The sequence below is a fragment of the Tasmannia lanceolata genome, unplaced genomic scaffold (assembly GCF_043159265.1).
Source record: "Tasmannia lanceolata isolate RefF3 unplaced genomic scaffold, GAP_Taslan_0.1 ptg000018l, whole genome shotgun sequence".
In the NCBI taxonomy this organism is placed as follows: domain Eukaryota; kingdom Viridiplantae; phylum Streptophyta; class Magnoliopsida; order Canellales; family Winteraceae; genus Tasmannia; species Tasmannia lanceolata.
In genome coordinates this window covers 18,485,170-18,499,975 of record NW_027518695.1, presented here as the reverse complement: position 1 = coordinate 18,499,975, position 14,806 = coordinate 18,485,170, and the positions used below count along the sequence as shown (strand labels likewise).

At 39.4% G+C, this 14,806-nt stretch overlaps 1 protein-coding gene across 1 annotated transcript in view; it reads right to left on the bottom strand.

Moving 5' to 3' along the window:
- Positions 1-14,806, bottom strand: part of LOC143849946 (agamous-like MADS-box protein MADS2) — a 37,158-nt gene that overhangs the window by 8,828 nt on the left and 13,524 nt on the right. The window contains exons 3-4 of the mRNA XM_077359258.1: positions 2,124-2,185; positions 1,892-1,991 (exon numbers count right to left, since the gene is read on the bottom strand). Of these exons, the coding sequence (XP_077215373.1) occupies positions 1,892-1,991; positions 2,124-2,185 (162 nt within the window). The remainder of the gene's footprint in view (positions 1-1,891; positions 1,992-2,123; positions 2,186-14,806) is intronic.

Genomic DNA, 14,806 nt, shown 5'->3' with positions numbered 1-14,806 from the left:
ACCATCGGCGCCATCTGCTAGGTACCTTCCTCCCATCATCTCATCGATCATCTCTCGGATTTCTAGGCAGAGGCCGGGGTGTGTTGGGTTCCGTTCTTTGGGGCGAACCTGTTGTGGTGGACTGGATGAGGATGCAGAGAGACTCCTTCCGATGAGGGTGGCTGGTGTTTCGGCCATCAGCCGAATTGATTGCTGTGCGCCCTATTGTGTAGAAGGCGTCGCTGCTGGCGGGCAGGGTGCTCCAATGGAGGGGTGACTACATCCCGCCACACTACGAGCCCTTTGACCAGGCTGGTGAGGTCAGCTACCTGTCTGATGATCAGAACGCTGAACTCCCTTATACGTCGGTAGGTTGGGAGTGGGATTATTCATCAAGCTGAGGCTCTGGGCTTGTCTCTGAGGGCATCCTCTAGGGAGTGTTTTGGGCAACATCAGTAGTTTGAACATTTTGGGTGCTTCTCCATGCAGCCATGGCGCTTAACTCCTTGTTTGTAAGGACTCAGTCGGGCCCCACGGTAGGCGCCAATCTGTTGCGGTTCAAATCCGGCTCAGACTCCGGGAAAACCTTTCAACACTCAAGTTAGTAGAAGAAATAGATGGAGTTAAGCGGCATAAATTGCTAAGAGTTCAGAGTGTTCGGTCCCTCATACATGCGTTCAATCAATGAACCTAGTCCAATTGAATGGACCTCCGTCTGCTTTAATGGTGTCAGGGTTTTCCTTTTATATGTGGGAGTAATGAATTTCATGGGATTGAGATGGAATGACCACCATTGCTATTGTTGGCATTGGTGCTTGTATTGGTGCTGCATGGGTTGCTCAGTTGTCGCATGCGAAGGGCATGATTAGCTCTGGCGTTGCATTATCCTATGAAATCCTGGGAGACAGCAAATTGACTGGTGAGGTGGCTCATGGCTTCTGGATGCAATGTGGGCTGGAGGTTCCGTACTGGCTGAGGACCTGGGGCCTACCGAAGATCCATTTCTTTCATCCCACGTAATGGTCATTCGTTCAAGTGCCCTCCTGGTACCCATGTCACTTGTGGTCCCTAACACAAACGTTAGAGAACTCAACTGCATCATTGATTCATCATATCTGGGAGCAATGTTTGCCTTGAGATCAACATATTTGGATAAGTGTGATAGCCTGGGCTGCCAATCAAGACTCTACTAATGTGATAGCCTGGGCTGCCAATCAAGACGGAGGGCCATGGAGGCTACACAACATTATTGATGAAATCAGGGATCTTGCAAGGAGTATTCACCCACAATTGATACATCGGAGAAGAGCTACAAATTCTTTGGCCGACACTTTGGCAAAAGATGGTGTACACATGGTGGGGATCAATGTAAACTGTACTGAATCCCTTGCCTCTCCACAGGCATAGTATCTCTGTATCCTATGTACCGGGACATCTTGTCCCAATTTTACATTCAACAAAATTACTGTAAATTTTCAAAAAAAAAAAAAAAAACATATTTGGACAAGTGATTCGTCTTAACGGACAAGTCATATTTTAACTTTTATCATTTTGATTTGATTCTTTTAGTTCTTCTTATTTAATTTCGGGTATGATCTGAAACCCTATAATCTAACATAACGTGAACAATTGGCAATTCCCAAAGTAAATTACTTGAAGCTTCAACAAAAATCAACATAACCCACGCCCCAATTTATCCAAATAATTGTAGCTGTCTTATATTTGATCCAACAACATTGCACTTTTTAAGAGGCGGCTGTTGGATCAAATATCAAGCGTGGTATGTTTGACGTACCACCTTCAACCTTCACTGAACCTCACGGTCGGCCACCATATAATTTCTCTCTTTTTAAATAGCTAAATCATCAATGGAAGTAAAAGCAATGGAAAGTCCTTTTAAAAGTTTTATTACCTTTGTCGATCTGATTTGTTTCAAGGACGCTTCAAGTTGATTCTCAAGTTGCCCGAGCTCGTTTGTACTCAGTGGGACCAAGTCTTCACCGAGAAGATTTCTGCGGTTTTTACAGTTAAAAGAATCCATAAAAGCGTTGCTTCACAAAAATAAATGAGTATCAATTACTATTCTGATATGCCTAAGCAAATGCAATAAAAACACGAGTTCATGAGTCATCTAAGAAGATTACCTCTGAGAACGTTGTAAAACCTCAGCTCTTGCTTTCAACTTCAAATATTCCTGATAGCTTCTCTGTTTGAAAAGATCTTTTTTTTTCAGAAAAATATTAAAGCTGTGAAGGATTCTACTTAACATAAGACATATTCAACATGGTAAATGTTGTAGGCAGCCAGCATAAATTTTGGATAGATGTAAAGAGGTTAGATTTTGAGCATTGGGCTTAGTATATACTCTACAGTATGCAAAGCGGCAAATATGTGTATTGACCTTTTTTTTTCTTAAATATTTGTATTGACTATTTGAGTATATGGATAGTTTCCAGTTAACCCACGTTTGTGTCTCAATTGATAATATTTTATCATTTGCATTTATTCATATGGTATGGATACCATTTATCTCAACTGCCATGGAACATTATTATGTTCCAATAGTATGCAAAGAGGCAAATATTTTCATAAGCTTAACTTAGACATTCTCATATGTTCCTGTTGTAATCTCTTTTTCAAACGTCATTAGAGCTATGTTTAGGTTTAGAAGAAATTTGTCCAGGGTGAGTGGGTAACTCCATATTTTAGGTGTTCTCATATGTGCCTGCTATTAACTTCATATAGAGTTATGCACCAAGGATCTGGGTCGTCTCAGAAACTTTTGGGGAGTTGATGTGGTGTACACTCGTGATGACCTTTCCTTGTCGTGTTGGATATCTTAGAAGAGACAGGATCCTTGGGAACAAAACCTATTGACGTATCCATGGATCCTAATGTGAAACTCTATCCAGATCAGGGGGTTGTTGGAAGATCCAGCCATGTATAGAAAATTGGTTGGCAAGTTGATCTGCATGACTGTGACTCATCCCAATATCTTCTTCCCGATAGGAGTGGTTAGCCAGTTTATGAGTTCTCCACGAACTTCCCGTGTGAAGTTAGAAGGATTCATTGACGCAAACTAGGTAGGTTATCCAGTAGATAGCTCAACTGCAGCATAGATACCTTTGTTGGAGGAAATTTAGTATTATGACTGAGTAAAAAACAAGATGCGGTGGCTAGATTTACTGTGGAGGCAGAATATCGAGCTATGACTCATACTTGTGGGGAGTTGACTTTGTTGAGATCTCTTTTGTATGAGATTGGTATTCTTCCTTATGTTTAGTGTCATTGTACAGTGATATAGAGTAACTATTCATTTCGCCTCAAATCTAGTCTTTCATGAGAAGACTAAGCATATTGAAGTGGATTGTCATTTCATTCTTGAGAAGGTCCAAATGGAGAAATATATAATGTGTTTACCCAATCTATAGATGAACTGGCTGATATGTTTACCAAATCATTGGGAAAGTCTAAGTTGGATGATATTTATAACAAGCTGGGGTTGTATAACATATACACTCCATCACGAGGGGGAGTCTTACAAGGGTTAAGTAATTATGGGCCCAGTTAAGGGTATTTTGGTTTTCTCCTTGTACAACCTTAATATATATCATGTTTATGAGAGGCCTGATTTAGGCTCTCTCATTTTTCTCAACCATCATACTCCATCACTCACTCTTTCTCTCTTTCTATGTTTCTCTCTCCTCGAATGTCAACAGATTGAATTCACAGGATCTCACAAACTAGGCACCACCACCAATAGTTCTTAGTTTTGAGAAAATCATTATAATTTTGAGATCTCACAAGATCTCAAAGCCTATGTTTTTAGCAAGGCTTCTCCCGTATGAACTAGCAACACTACTATTTATCGCTACAACAGAGTTTTTCCCAATGGTGGATTGAAGGAATTTTGATCTTAGGAGATATGCAACATGTAGTCTCAGATAGATCCTCCCCATTTGCATGAAAGACATGCCACATGAGATTTTTTACAATACTATTGTGAGAAATATAAGGAGAAAATCATCATAAAGTCTCTACAAAACTTTTGTAGGGCATATGAACAGCTAAATCTATGGATACAAGAAGAAAAAAATGAACAGCTAAATGTCTAGATACAAGAAAACAGAGAATTGAGTAATTTTTCTTGGGTTCCAGTTAAATCATGTTGCCATTATGTAATCTATGCTCAACCTGCTTTCAATATCTTTCTAATTCCTACTATTTAATTATTATGCATTTTCTGTGCGTCCTTCCTTATATAGTAGCCATTTTGGAAATAACAAATTTAGGTTTTTCACTTAACTTGAATGATTACAAAGAGAATCTATTGGTGCTTTTATAGAGCACTTATATAGAAATAAATCAAGACAACTATGGAAAGAGATAATACTAGAATATTCTAGTCTAACCTAATTACTAATTTAATCTAATTGCTTAATTTAGCTGGGTTACCTTATTTAGCCCACTTGCCTAATCACCACCAAGTTGATCCAACTGGTGCTTTTATAGAGCACTTACATGATAAACATAGAAATAAATCAAGACAACTATGGAAAGAGATAACACTAGAATATTCTAATCTAACCTAATTACTAATTTAATCTAATTGCTTGATCTAGTTGAGTCACCCCATTTAGCCCACTTACCTAATCACCGCCAAGTTTATCCAACTGTAAATCTCAACCCAATCCAACGGTGAGATCCCCCATATTCTAACACAACTTTTTAAACAAAAAAGTGCATGCTATCATCATTCTAACATGTTTTAAAGGGTAGAATCTTTCTACAAGCGGATAACTGTCTAAATAAACTATCCGCGATTGAAAAAGACATCGTGCATTTTGTATGAACCAGTCACATATACATTTTGGGAACTCGAATGACACAACCATCTATATAATTTGGCAAGTATATAGATGGGTGATCCATTGCCTTCGATTCCACTGTAATTTGATAACCAATCTATCCACGATAGCCGATAGGTGTTGCACGAAATGGTTTTTCTCTAATCATGACTCTCCTCTGTGATTATTTTATTATTTTTGCAGGTTGTGGTTTTCAAAATGTCTTTACACTGCAAAAGTTGTGAAGGAAAAGTGAGGAACCATATCTATATAATAGAAGATACATATGATTTCTATTGCGTAAGTACCTAGAACTGAAATTCTCACATATTTTCCTACTATTGCTAGCATCCATCGCAAAAGGCATTTCATGGCTGGTCTGTCGTATGTCAGTCCACCCTCCTCGTGAATGGAGGTCATGTCTAGCAAATCCCTTCATATATATATATATATATATATATATATAGGCGGAGGCACATATAGCATGAGGGGGGTGACGGGCGATGGCTCTCCTGACTTGCAAAATTCCTTCTATACTACATGGTTGTACATGCATACTTTAGTTAGTTTAGTGGCCATGCACCCCCCCAATGACCAATGCAGCCAAGTGCACATTAATCCGGCCCCCCAAGTGTAAATTCCTGGCTCTACCCATATATATATATATATAGAGAAAATTGATTGTGAGCTTGAAGCTCATATAGCATATATGAGCTTGAGGGCCCAAACACATGTGGGCCCATATTGTTAGGAGGATCCAAAGCATTCATTTGAAAGACCCTTACATAGATAGGGTGTGTACAAAAAATCAGCTCCATAGGATCATCCTAACCCATCCAAAAGTGGAGGGCCAAATGGACAGACACCGTTTGCCACAAATCTGCCCATTTTTGCCCTCCGCTTTTGTAAGGGTTAGGATGATCAAATGGAGCTGATTTTTGGTACACACCCTATCTATGATGGGGCCTTGCATATGAATGGTTTGGATCACCACAAAAAATGTGGGACCCATGTGTTTGGGCCCTCAAGCTCATATAAGCTATATGAGCTTCAAGCTCACAATCATTTTCCTCATATATATATATATATATATATATATATATATATATATATATATATAGAGAGAGAGAGAGAGAGAGAGGAAACTGTTGGTAAGCTAGCTTGCCCAATCACATGGGGGCCCACTTTGTTAGGATAATCCAAACCATTCATTTGAAAGTCCCTTACATAGATGGGGGGTGTACGAAAAATCAGGTCCATAGGATCATCCTAACCCCTCCATTTGTGGAGGACAAAAATGGACAGACACAAATCTGCCCCATTTTTGTTCTCCACAAATGGAGGGGTTAGGATGATCCTATGGAGCTGATTTTTGGTACACCCCCTATCTATGATAAGGCCTTGCAAATGAATGGCTTGGATCACTCCCCAAAATGTGGGACCCATGTGATTGGGCAAGCTAGCTCACCATAAGTTTGGTGAGCTTAAGCTCACCAACAGTTTCCTCATATATATATATATGAGAAAACGGTTCCAACACACGTGTAGATAAGTTATCTACACACTAGCTTAAAATACAGTGGGGGCCACATTATTTGGGTGATCCAAACCATTCATTTTTCAGGCCCTCACATAGATAGGGTGTCCACAAAAAATCAGATCCATAGGATCATCCTAACCATTCGAACTGTGGAGGCAAAAATTGGACTAATTTGTGAAGGTTTAAAGACATCCATTTCACCTCCACAAATCGTAGGGTTGGGATGATCCTATGGATCTGATTTTTTGTAGACACCCTATCTATGTGAGGGCCTTTAAAATGGATGGCTTGGATCACCCAGACAATGTGGGCCTCCACTGTATTTTAAGCTAGTGTGTAGATAACTTATCTACACATGTGTGTAGAAACCGTTTTCTATATATATATATATATATGAGGAAAGTGTTGGTGAGCTTAAGCGCCCCAATCACATGGGTTCCACATTTTCTGTGGTGATCCAAACCATTCATTTGCAAGGCCCTATCATAGATAGGGTGTGTACCAAAAATCAGCTCCATAGGATCATCCTAACCCCTCCATTTGTGGAGGACAAAAATGGGCAGATTTGCGGACAAATAATGTCTATCCATTTTGACCTCCACAAATGGATGGGTTAGGATGATCCTATTGAGCTGATTTTTGGTACACACCCCATCTATGATAGGACCTTTCAAATGAATGCTTTGGATCATCCTAACAAAGTAGGCCCCAATGTGATTGGGCGCTTAAGCTCACCAAACTCTCACCATAAGTTTGGTGAGCTTAAGCTCACCAACACTTTCCTCTATAGGATCATCCCAACCCTACGATTTGTGGAGGTAAAATAACCCACTCACCACGTGTATCAGGTAAGTCGGGGGTGGGATTCGAACACTCGTCAACAGGGAGCAAACCCGTGACTTTATGCCGAAGAGCCAACGCCTCGGTGGGTTTATATATATATATATATATATATATATATATATAAGAAATGCTTCAAAAAAACTCATGTCGCCGCACATGTTTTTGGGTGATCCAAAACATTCATTTGGAAGGCCCTTCCATGGATAGGGTGTGTACCAAAAATGAGCTCTTTAGGATCATCCTAACCCTGCCATTTGTGGAGGGAAAAATGGTCAGAAACAGTGTCTGTCCATTTTCCCCTCTACCTTTGATTGGATTAGGATGATCCTATAGGGCAGATTTTTGGTACACACCCTATCCATGGAAGGGCCTTTCAAATGAATGCTTTGGATCACCCCAAAAATGTGGGCCACATGAGTTTTTGAAGCAACTGCTCAGATAAGCTATCAAAGGAGCTGCACAGGAACACTATTCTCTCTCTCTCTCTCTCTCTCTCTCTCTCTCTCTATATATATATATATATATACTACTATATAGGAAGAGGAAAAAGAGATTTCTTTTCTTTTTATCTGGGATTTACATGTCAGCATTACTCTTTTACCACTAACCCCTTTGCTGATATCTAACATCTATCTCTATGAGAAATTATTTGAGGGTAAAATCGTAATCTACATACGAAAAGTACCGACATAGGATACCTGTCTATGACAATTACGGAAAAAAAATACCAATAAGAGGTAAAGACATATGACAATGACGAAAGAACTACTTTATATTACTCATGCCGGACACTTGCAAAATATTGACGAATCCGGGCACCCGAAGAGGAACAACAATTATGGAAACCTCTATCAATTGGAGGGCTAGGAATAGCCTATATCGATTGGAGGGCTAGGATCAACCTATGGAAATGATTTGACGGACACAAACAATTGTTGTTGTGTTCCATCGCATGGACGGTTTGGATCAACCTATAACCCTCTATAGATTAGAGGGTTCGGATCAACCTATGAAAATTATTTTTGGGGCAAAACCTATGTAGGCAGTGGCCCATCTAATGGACGGTTTGGATCATCCTATGATACGGGGCATACCGTACATTTTAATAAAGTGAGGAGTGCGATCATCAAAATACGGTGAGTAGTGCCATTATAAAATATGGTAGTGGGGACATTAGCACTAGATCTATTTTGAAACCATCGTTGTTACTTGGATGTTCCCACGCGGGTCAAGTTCAACCCGAACCCGACGGGTTCATCCCGGATTTGGGTTAGGTCGGGTAAAGCTTTTTCGCAAATCGGGTTGGGTTGGGTTAGGAAAACTCAACCCGAATTGGAAGTCGGGTCGGGTCGGGTCGGGTTGGGCTGTCGAGCAACCGACCCGACCCGAAACCCGAATTTGAGTTCCATCTAAAGAAGTTCTGTATATGTGTTTTTCTTTTTCAACATTGAAATAGTCTCCGCAGTCCACAATGGACGGTTTGGATAATCATATGGTGCGGGCCATACCGTACTTTAATAAAGTGATGAGTGTGATCATCAAAATATAGTAGTGCGGATAACATTTCCCTTTGTTAATTGTTAGTCCCTGTTAGGTTTGGATTTTGAGAACTGATTGTGAGTTAGAAACTGATTATTGGTGACTCACTATTGGTTCTCAAAATCCAAAACAACCCGGCTTGAGTTGAGGTGGTCAACAATTGGATCCATATCAACCCGACCCAACCCTACCCAACCAACCCGAATTGGAAATCGAGTTGGGTCGGGTTGATGAAATTGCAAATCGGGTTGGGTCGGGTTGAACCTAGTCAGGTTGGAAATCGGGTTGGGTTGGAAAATATGGATTCCTAGGGTTGGGTCGGGTTGAGACCCAAGTTGCACCCCTAACGATGACGAAAAAACTACTTTTCCTTATTCACTATGTGCGGGTCAAATTACGGAAAGTTTAATATTACGAATGCAGGACACCTGTAAAAATATTGATGAATTGTGGGCACCTTAAGAGAAACAACAATTATGGAAACCTCTATAGATTGGAGAGCTAAGATCAGCCTATGGAAATTATTTTACGGGCACAACCTCTTTATGTTATGTTCCATCACATGGACGGCTTAGATCAACCTATGATGTGGTCTGTACAATTCTGTGTCGGCCCGTGCATCACACGGGGTTTTTTGCTAAGTAATATATATAGCAGAAGAGAAAATGAGAGAATTATTTGAATTTCTCCCAAAATTCTATGAGAATTACACCACTTTTTCGACATTTTTTAACAAAGGCACCCATTCAACCCACATATTTTCAATCCTACCCCCTCCTTTATGCTTTTTAACAAAGGCACCCATTTAAGCCACATAATTTCAATCCTACCCCCCTCCTTTATGCTTTTTTAATTATGGAAACCTCTATAGATTGGAAGGCTGGGATCAGCCTATGGAAATGATTTTACGGGCACAACCTATTGATATTGTGTTCCATCACATGGACGGTTTGGATCAACCTATGATGTGGTCCATACAGTTCTTTGTCGGCCCGTGTATCGCACGTGGTTTTTTACTAGTATATATATATGAGCATGCATTTGCTGTGCTCGAGCACAGAAACAGGATGGGGCCACATTTTTGGGTGGGATCCAAAGCATTCATTTGATGGGCCCTTTCATCGGTAGGGTGTCTGCCAAAAATCAGCTCCATTGGATCACCTTAAGGGTTTCCATTTGTGGGGCCAAAAATGGACATATTTGTGGACAAACAGTATCTGTCCATTTTGGCCCCACAAATGGACACCCATTGGTGATCCAATGGAGCTGATTTTTGGTAGGCCTCCCATCCATGATGGGGCCTTCCAAATGAATGCTTAGGATCACCCCCACAATGGCCCCACCCTGCTATTTTTGCGCTCGAGCGCAGCTAAGCCGCAACCCTTCTCTCTCTCTCTCTCTCTCTATCTCTCTCTCTCTCTCTCTCTCTCTCTCTATATATATATATATATATATATATATATATATATATATATATATATATATATGAGAGAACGGTTCCTACACATATGTGTAGAGAGTTCTCTACACACTAGCTTAAAATACAGTGGGGGCCCACATTATTTGGGTGATCCAAACCATTCATTTTTAAGGCCCTTACATAGATAGGGTGTGCACAAAAAATCAGATCCATAAGATCATCCTAACCATTCGAACTGTGGATGCAAAAAATGGACTAATTTGTAAAGGTTTAAAGACATCCATTTTACCTCCACAAATCGTAGGGTTGAGATGATCCTATGGATTTGATTTTTTGTAGACACCCTATCTATGTGAGGGCCTTTAAAATGGATGGCTTGGATCACCCAAATAATATGGGCCCCCACTGTATTTTAAGCTAGTGTATAGAGAACTCTCTACACATATGTGTAGGAACCGTTTCCTCATATGAGAGAACGGTTCCTACACATATGTGTAGAGAGTTCTCTACACACTAGCTTAAAATACAGTGGGGGCCCACATTATATATATATATATATATATATATATATATATATATTTATTTTATTTTTTTTATCTACTACTATAAGCTGGGAGGAAAAGAGGTGAATTTTTTCCATTTTTTTGAAAATTATATGAGAATTACACATCACTTTTTTTGACTTTTCTTAACAAATGCACCCATTCAACTCACATATTTTCAATCCTACCCCCTCCTTTATGGTTTTAACAAAGGCACCCATTAAAGCATATAATTTCAATCGTGCCCCCCTCCTTTATGGTTTTTTAATAAAAAATCTATAGGGTGATCTTAACCATCCGATTTAAGAGGAATTATGGAAACATCTATAGATTGGAGGGCTAGGATCAGCCTATGGAAATGATTTTTGGGGCACAACCTATTTATGTAGTGTTCCATCACATGGACGGTTTGGATCAACCTATGACGTGGTCTGTACAGTTCTTTGTCGGCCCGTGCATCACACGGGTTTTTTACTAGTATCTAATACAATAAGCTAGGATGAAAAGAAGAGAGTTTTTTCCATTTTTTTGAAAATCACATGAGAATTACACGTCACATTTTTTGACTTTTTTGAACAAATGCACCCATTCAACTCGTATAATTTCAATCCCTCCCCCCCTTTATGCTTTTAACAAAGGCACCCATTAAATCATATAATTTCAATCCTACCCCCTCCTTTATGCTTTTAACAAAGGCACCCATTAAAGCCATATAATTTCAATCTTACCCCCCTCCTTTATGGTTTTTTAATAAAAAAACTATAGGGTGATCTTGACCATCCGATTTAAGATAAGAGGAATTATGGAAACATCTATAGATTGGAGGGCTAGGATCGGCCTATGGAAATGATTTTTGGGGCACAACCTATTTATGTTGTGTTCCATCACATGGACGGTTTGGATCAACCTATGACGTGGTCCGTATAGTTCTTTGTTGGCCCGTGCATCGCACGGGTTTTTTACTAGTATATATAGTAGAAGAGAAAATAAGAGAATTTTTTGTAGAATTACACATCACTCGTTTTAACTTTTTTTAACAAAGGCACCAATTCAACACACATTTTTTCAATCCTACCCCCTCATTTATGCTTTTTAACAAAGGCACCTATTAAAGCCAAATAATTTCAATCCTACCCCTCTCCTTTATGCTTTTTTAATAAAAAATCTATAGGGTGATCTTAACCATCGATTTAAGAGGAACAACATATTATGGAAACCTCTATAGATTAGAGGGCTAGGATCAGCCTATGGAAATGATTTTTGAGGCACAGCCTATTTATGTTGTATTCCATCACATGGACGGTTTGGATCAACCCGTGATGTGGTCCGTACAGTTCTTTGTCAGCCCGTGCATCGCACGAGGTTTTTTACTAGTGTATATATATATATATATATATATATATATATATATATATATATATATATATATATATATATGAGGAAAATGATTGTGAGCTTGAAGCTCATATAGCTTATATGAGCTTGAGGGCTCAAACACATGGGTCCCGCATTTTTTGTGGTGATCCAAACCATTCATTTGCAAGGCCCCATCATAGATAGGGTGTGTACCAAAATCAGCTCCGTTGGATCATCCTAACCCCTCCAAAAGCGGAGGGCAAAAATGGGCAGATTTGTGGCAAACGGTGTCTGTCCATTTTACCCTCCACTTTTGGATGGGTTAGGATGATCCTATGAAGCTGATTTTTTGTACACACCAATGTAAGGGCCTTTCAAATGAATGCTTTGGATCATCCTAACAATGTGGGCCCACATGTGTTTGGGCCCTCAAGCTCATATAAGCTATATGAGGTTCAAGCTCACAATCATTTTCCTCATATATATATATATATATATATAGGCTTGTATCGACCATATCTATTGTGTAAGGGTTTTTAAGTAGGTCAGGGCATAGGCTTACTTAGAAGATTCCAAATGTGATTTGTCTGATGCAAGCACTAGATGTTTTGTACGTAATTTACGTTTGGTATGTCAACATTTATATTCACCCTTATGGATTCTTTTTTTTTTTGCTTAGTAAACCCTTGGTATTCACCCTTACGTAATTTACATTTGGTATTCACCCTTATGGATTCTATGCACCGTAAGTTGTATTCGGTTTGCTGCTATAACTGTTGGAGTAGTTGAGCTCTTGAATAATTAAGGAAATTATAGGATGGATGAGTTCAGGACTTCCTTTTAGATGTGCAAGCATAAGTGAACGCTATGATGCTTAAATCATGCCTCAATCATGGTGTGGGGTAGGGCTGCAACTCGAGCCGGGTTTTACCCGACCCGCATCGACCCGACCCGACCCGAATATACCCTGGGTTGGGTTTAGGTTTCATGGGTTTCGGGTCGAGCCGGGTTTAGCATTCAAAAGCCCGCATGAATCTTGGGTCGAGCCGGGTTTGAAGGAGCCCGACCCGACCCGACCCGAGTTATATAAGTTATAGTATGTACATTTTTTTCTATTGTTAGTTAAAAGTTAAAAGTGAAAACCCATGCACCCACTGTTACTGTATGTGAGTGTAATTTCTGCTTCTATGAGTTGAGTTGATTCAAGTGTTTGATTCAGCATTGTTTGATTGTAATTACAACATTGTTTGATTACAGCATTGTTTGATTCAAGTGTAATGTGAGTCTAATTACATCATTGTTTGATTCAAGTGTAATGTGAGTGTAATTTCTGCTTCTATGAGTTGAGTTGCCTTGCCAAACAAGAATTTTCCTTAAAAAATTGCGTCAACGTTAAAAACCCCGACCCGACCCGAACCGACCCGAGATTTATCATGGGTAGGGCCGGGTTTGGGAATCGTGGGTTTTCCGAAAAAAAACCCGACCCGAGATATTTCTCGGGTAGGGTTGGGTTCTCCAAAACCCGACACGCCCGACCCGAGTTGCAGCCCTAGTGTGGGGTTATGATTGTCATAGTTGATTATTGATATTGTTAATACATTGAGCCCCCAAATGAATTGGTCATAGCCAAAAGCGAATGGTACGTCTTAATCATAATTAGGTTTTTCAAGATTAGACTTCCTATTTTTAGGTTTTTCATTACCTAATTGTTTGTTTTCAGTTTTACAAGATTAAAATTCCTTTTAAAAGATTTTTCAGTTTTGCAAGATAATAATTCCTTTTTTTAGGTTTTTCGTAATTAAATTATTCTTTTAAAAGGTCTTTACAGGCGGTTATGACCCCACTAACGACCTATATTTTTTAAAAAGGGTCTTACCAATGGTTACAATCACCGATAAAGACGCCTTTTAAAAAAAAAAAGATGCAGCGGCGGTTGTGACCACTGGTAAAATCTTACCTTTATCGGTGGATAATATATATGTTGGTAAAGGCTTTACCGATGACGCATTTACCGACGGATGTTGAACCGCTAGAAATCCCCCGGTAAAAGTTTTACTGCGGATATTACTTCTTTTAGTGGCACTCGTGACCGTTGGTAAAACCTTTTTTTTCTTGTAGTATATGCATCTTTAGGCTTTTCTATTTATAGCTTTTCTTAGCCCGGAATTTGTCTAGGAATCCGGCTGGCAACTTAAATTTTATTAATATAAGAAAAAAGTTACAAGAGGGGGAACATACCACCTTACCTCTGAATTAAAAAAAATATCAATTTACATCAAATATTTGGTATACCCTAAGCATCACATTTAGCTGCACTTCTTGTTCCATTAGGAAGATCTCTCCAAAATCTAAAGACTATCACAAGAACGATTGCCTAAAGAATGGGCAACTTGATTTCCCTTTCTATAGACATATGATATCCGATGTTTCAACTTATATACAAGCGATGTTTCAACTTATCCGATGTTTAAACTTATAAGATCATTTCAGTAAAAATTTATGGTTCAGGAAGGGTCCTTTTTGTCCTTAAGTAAATCTACTGACACCTTGCTATCAGACCCAACCAAATCTTATCAATTCTCAATGCTTTGCAATATCTTAGGCTGCCTAACATACTTAATTGCATGTTAGTTGCAGTATCTTAATAATGAGAAAATGCGAAGACTACTTCACCACGATAGTTTCGCATAACTCCCCACACAAGCAAGCACACCAGGGTTGCCTTTGGAAGCCTCATCCA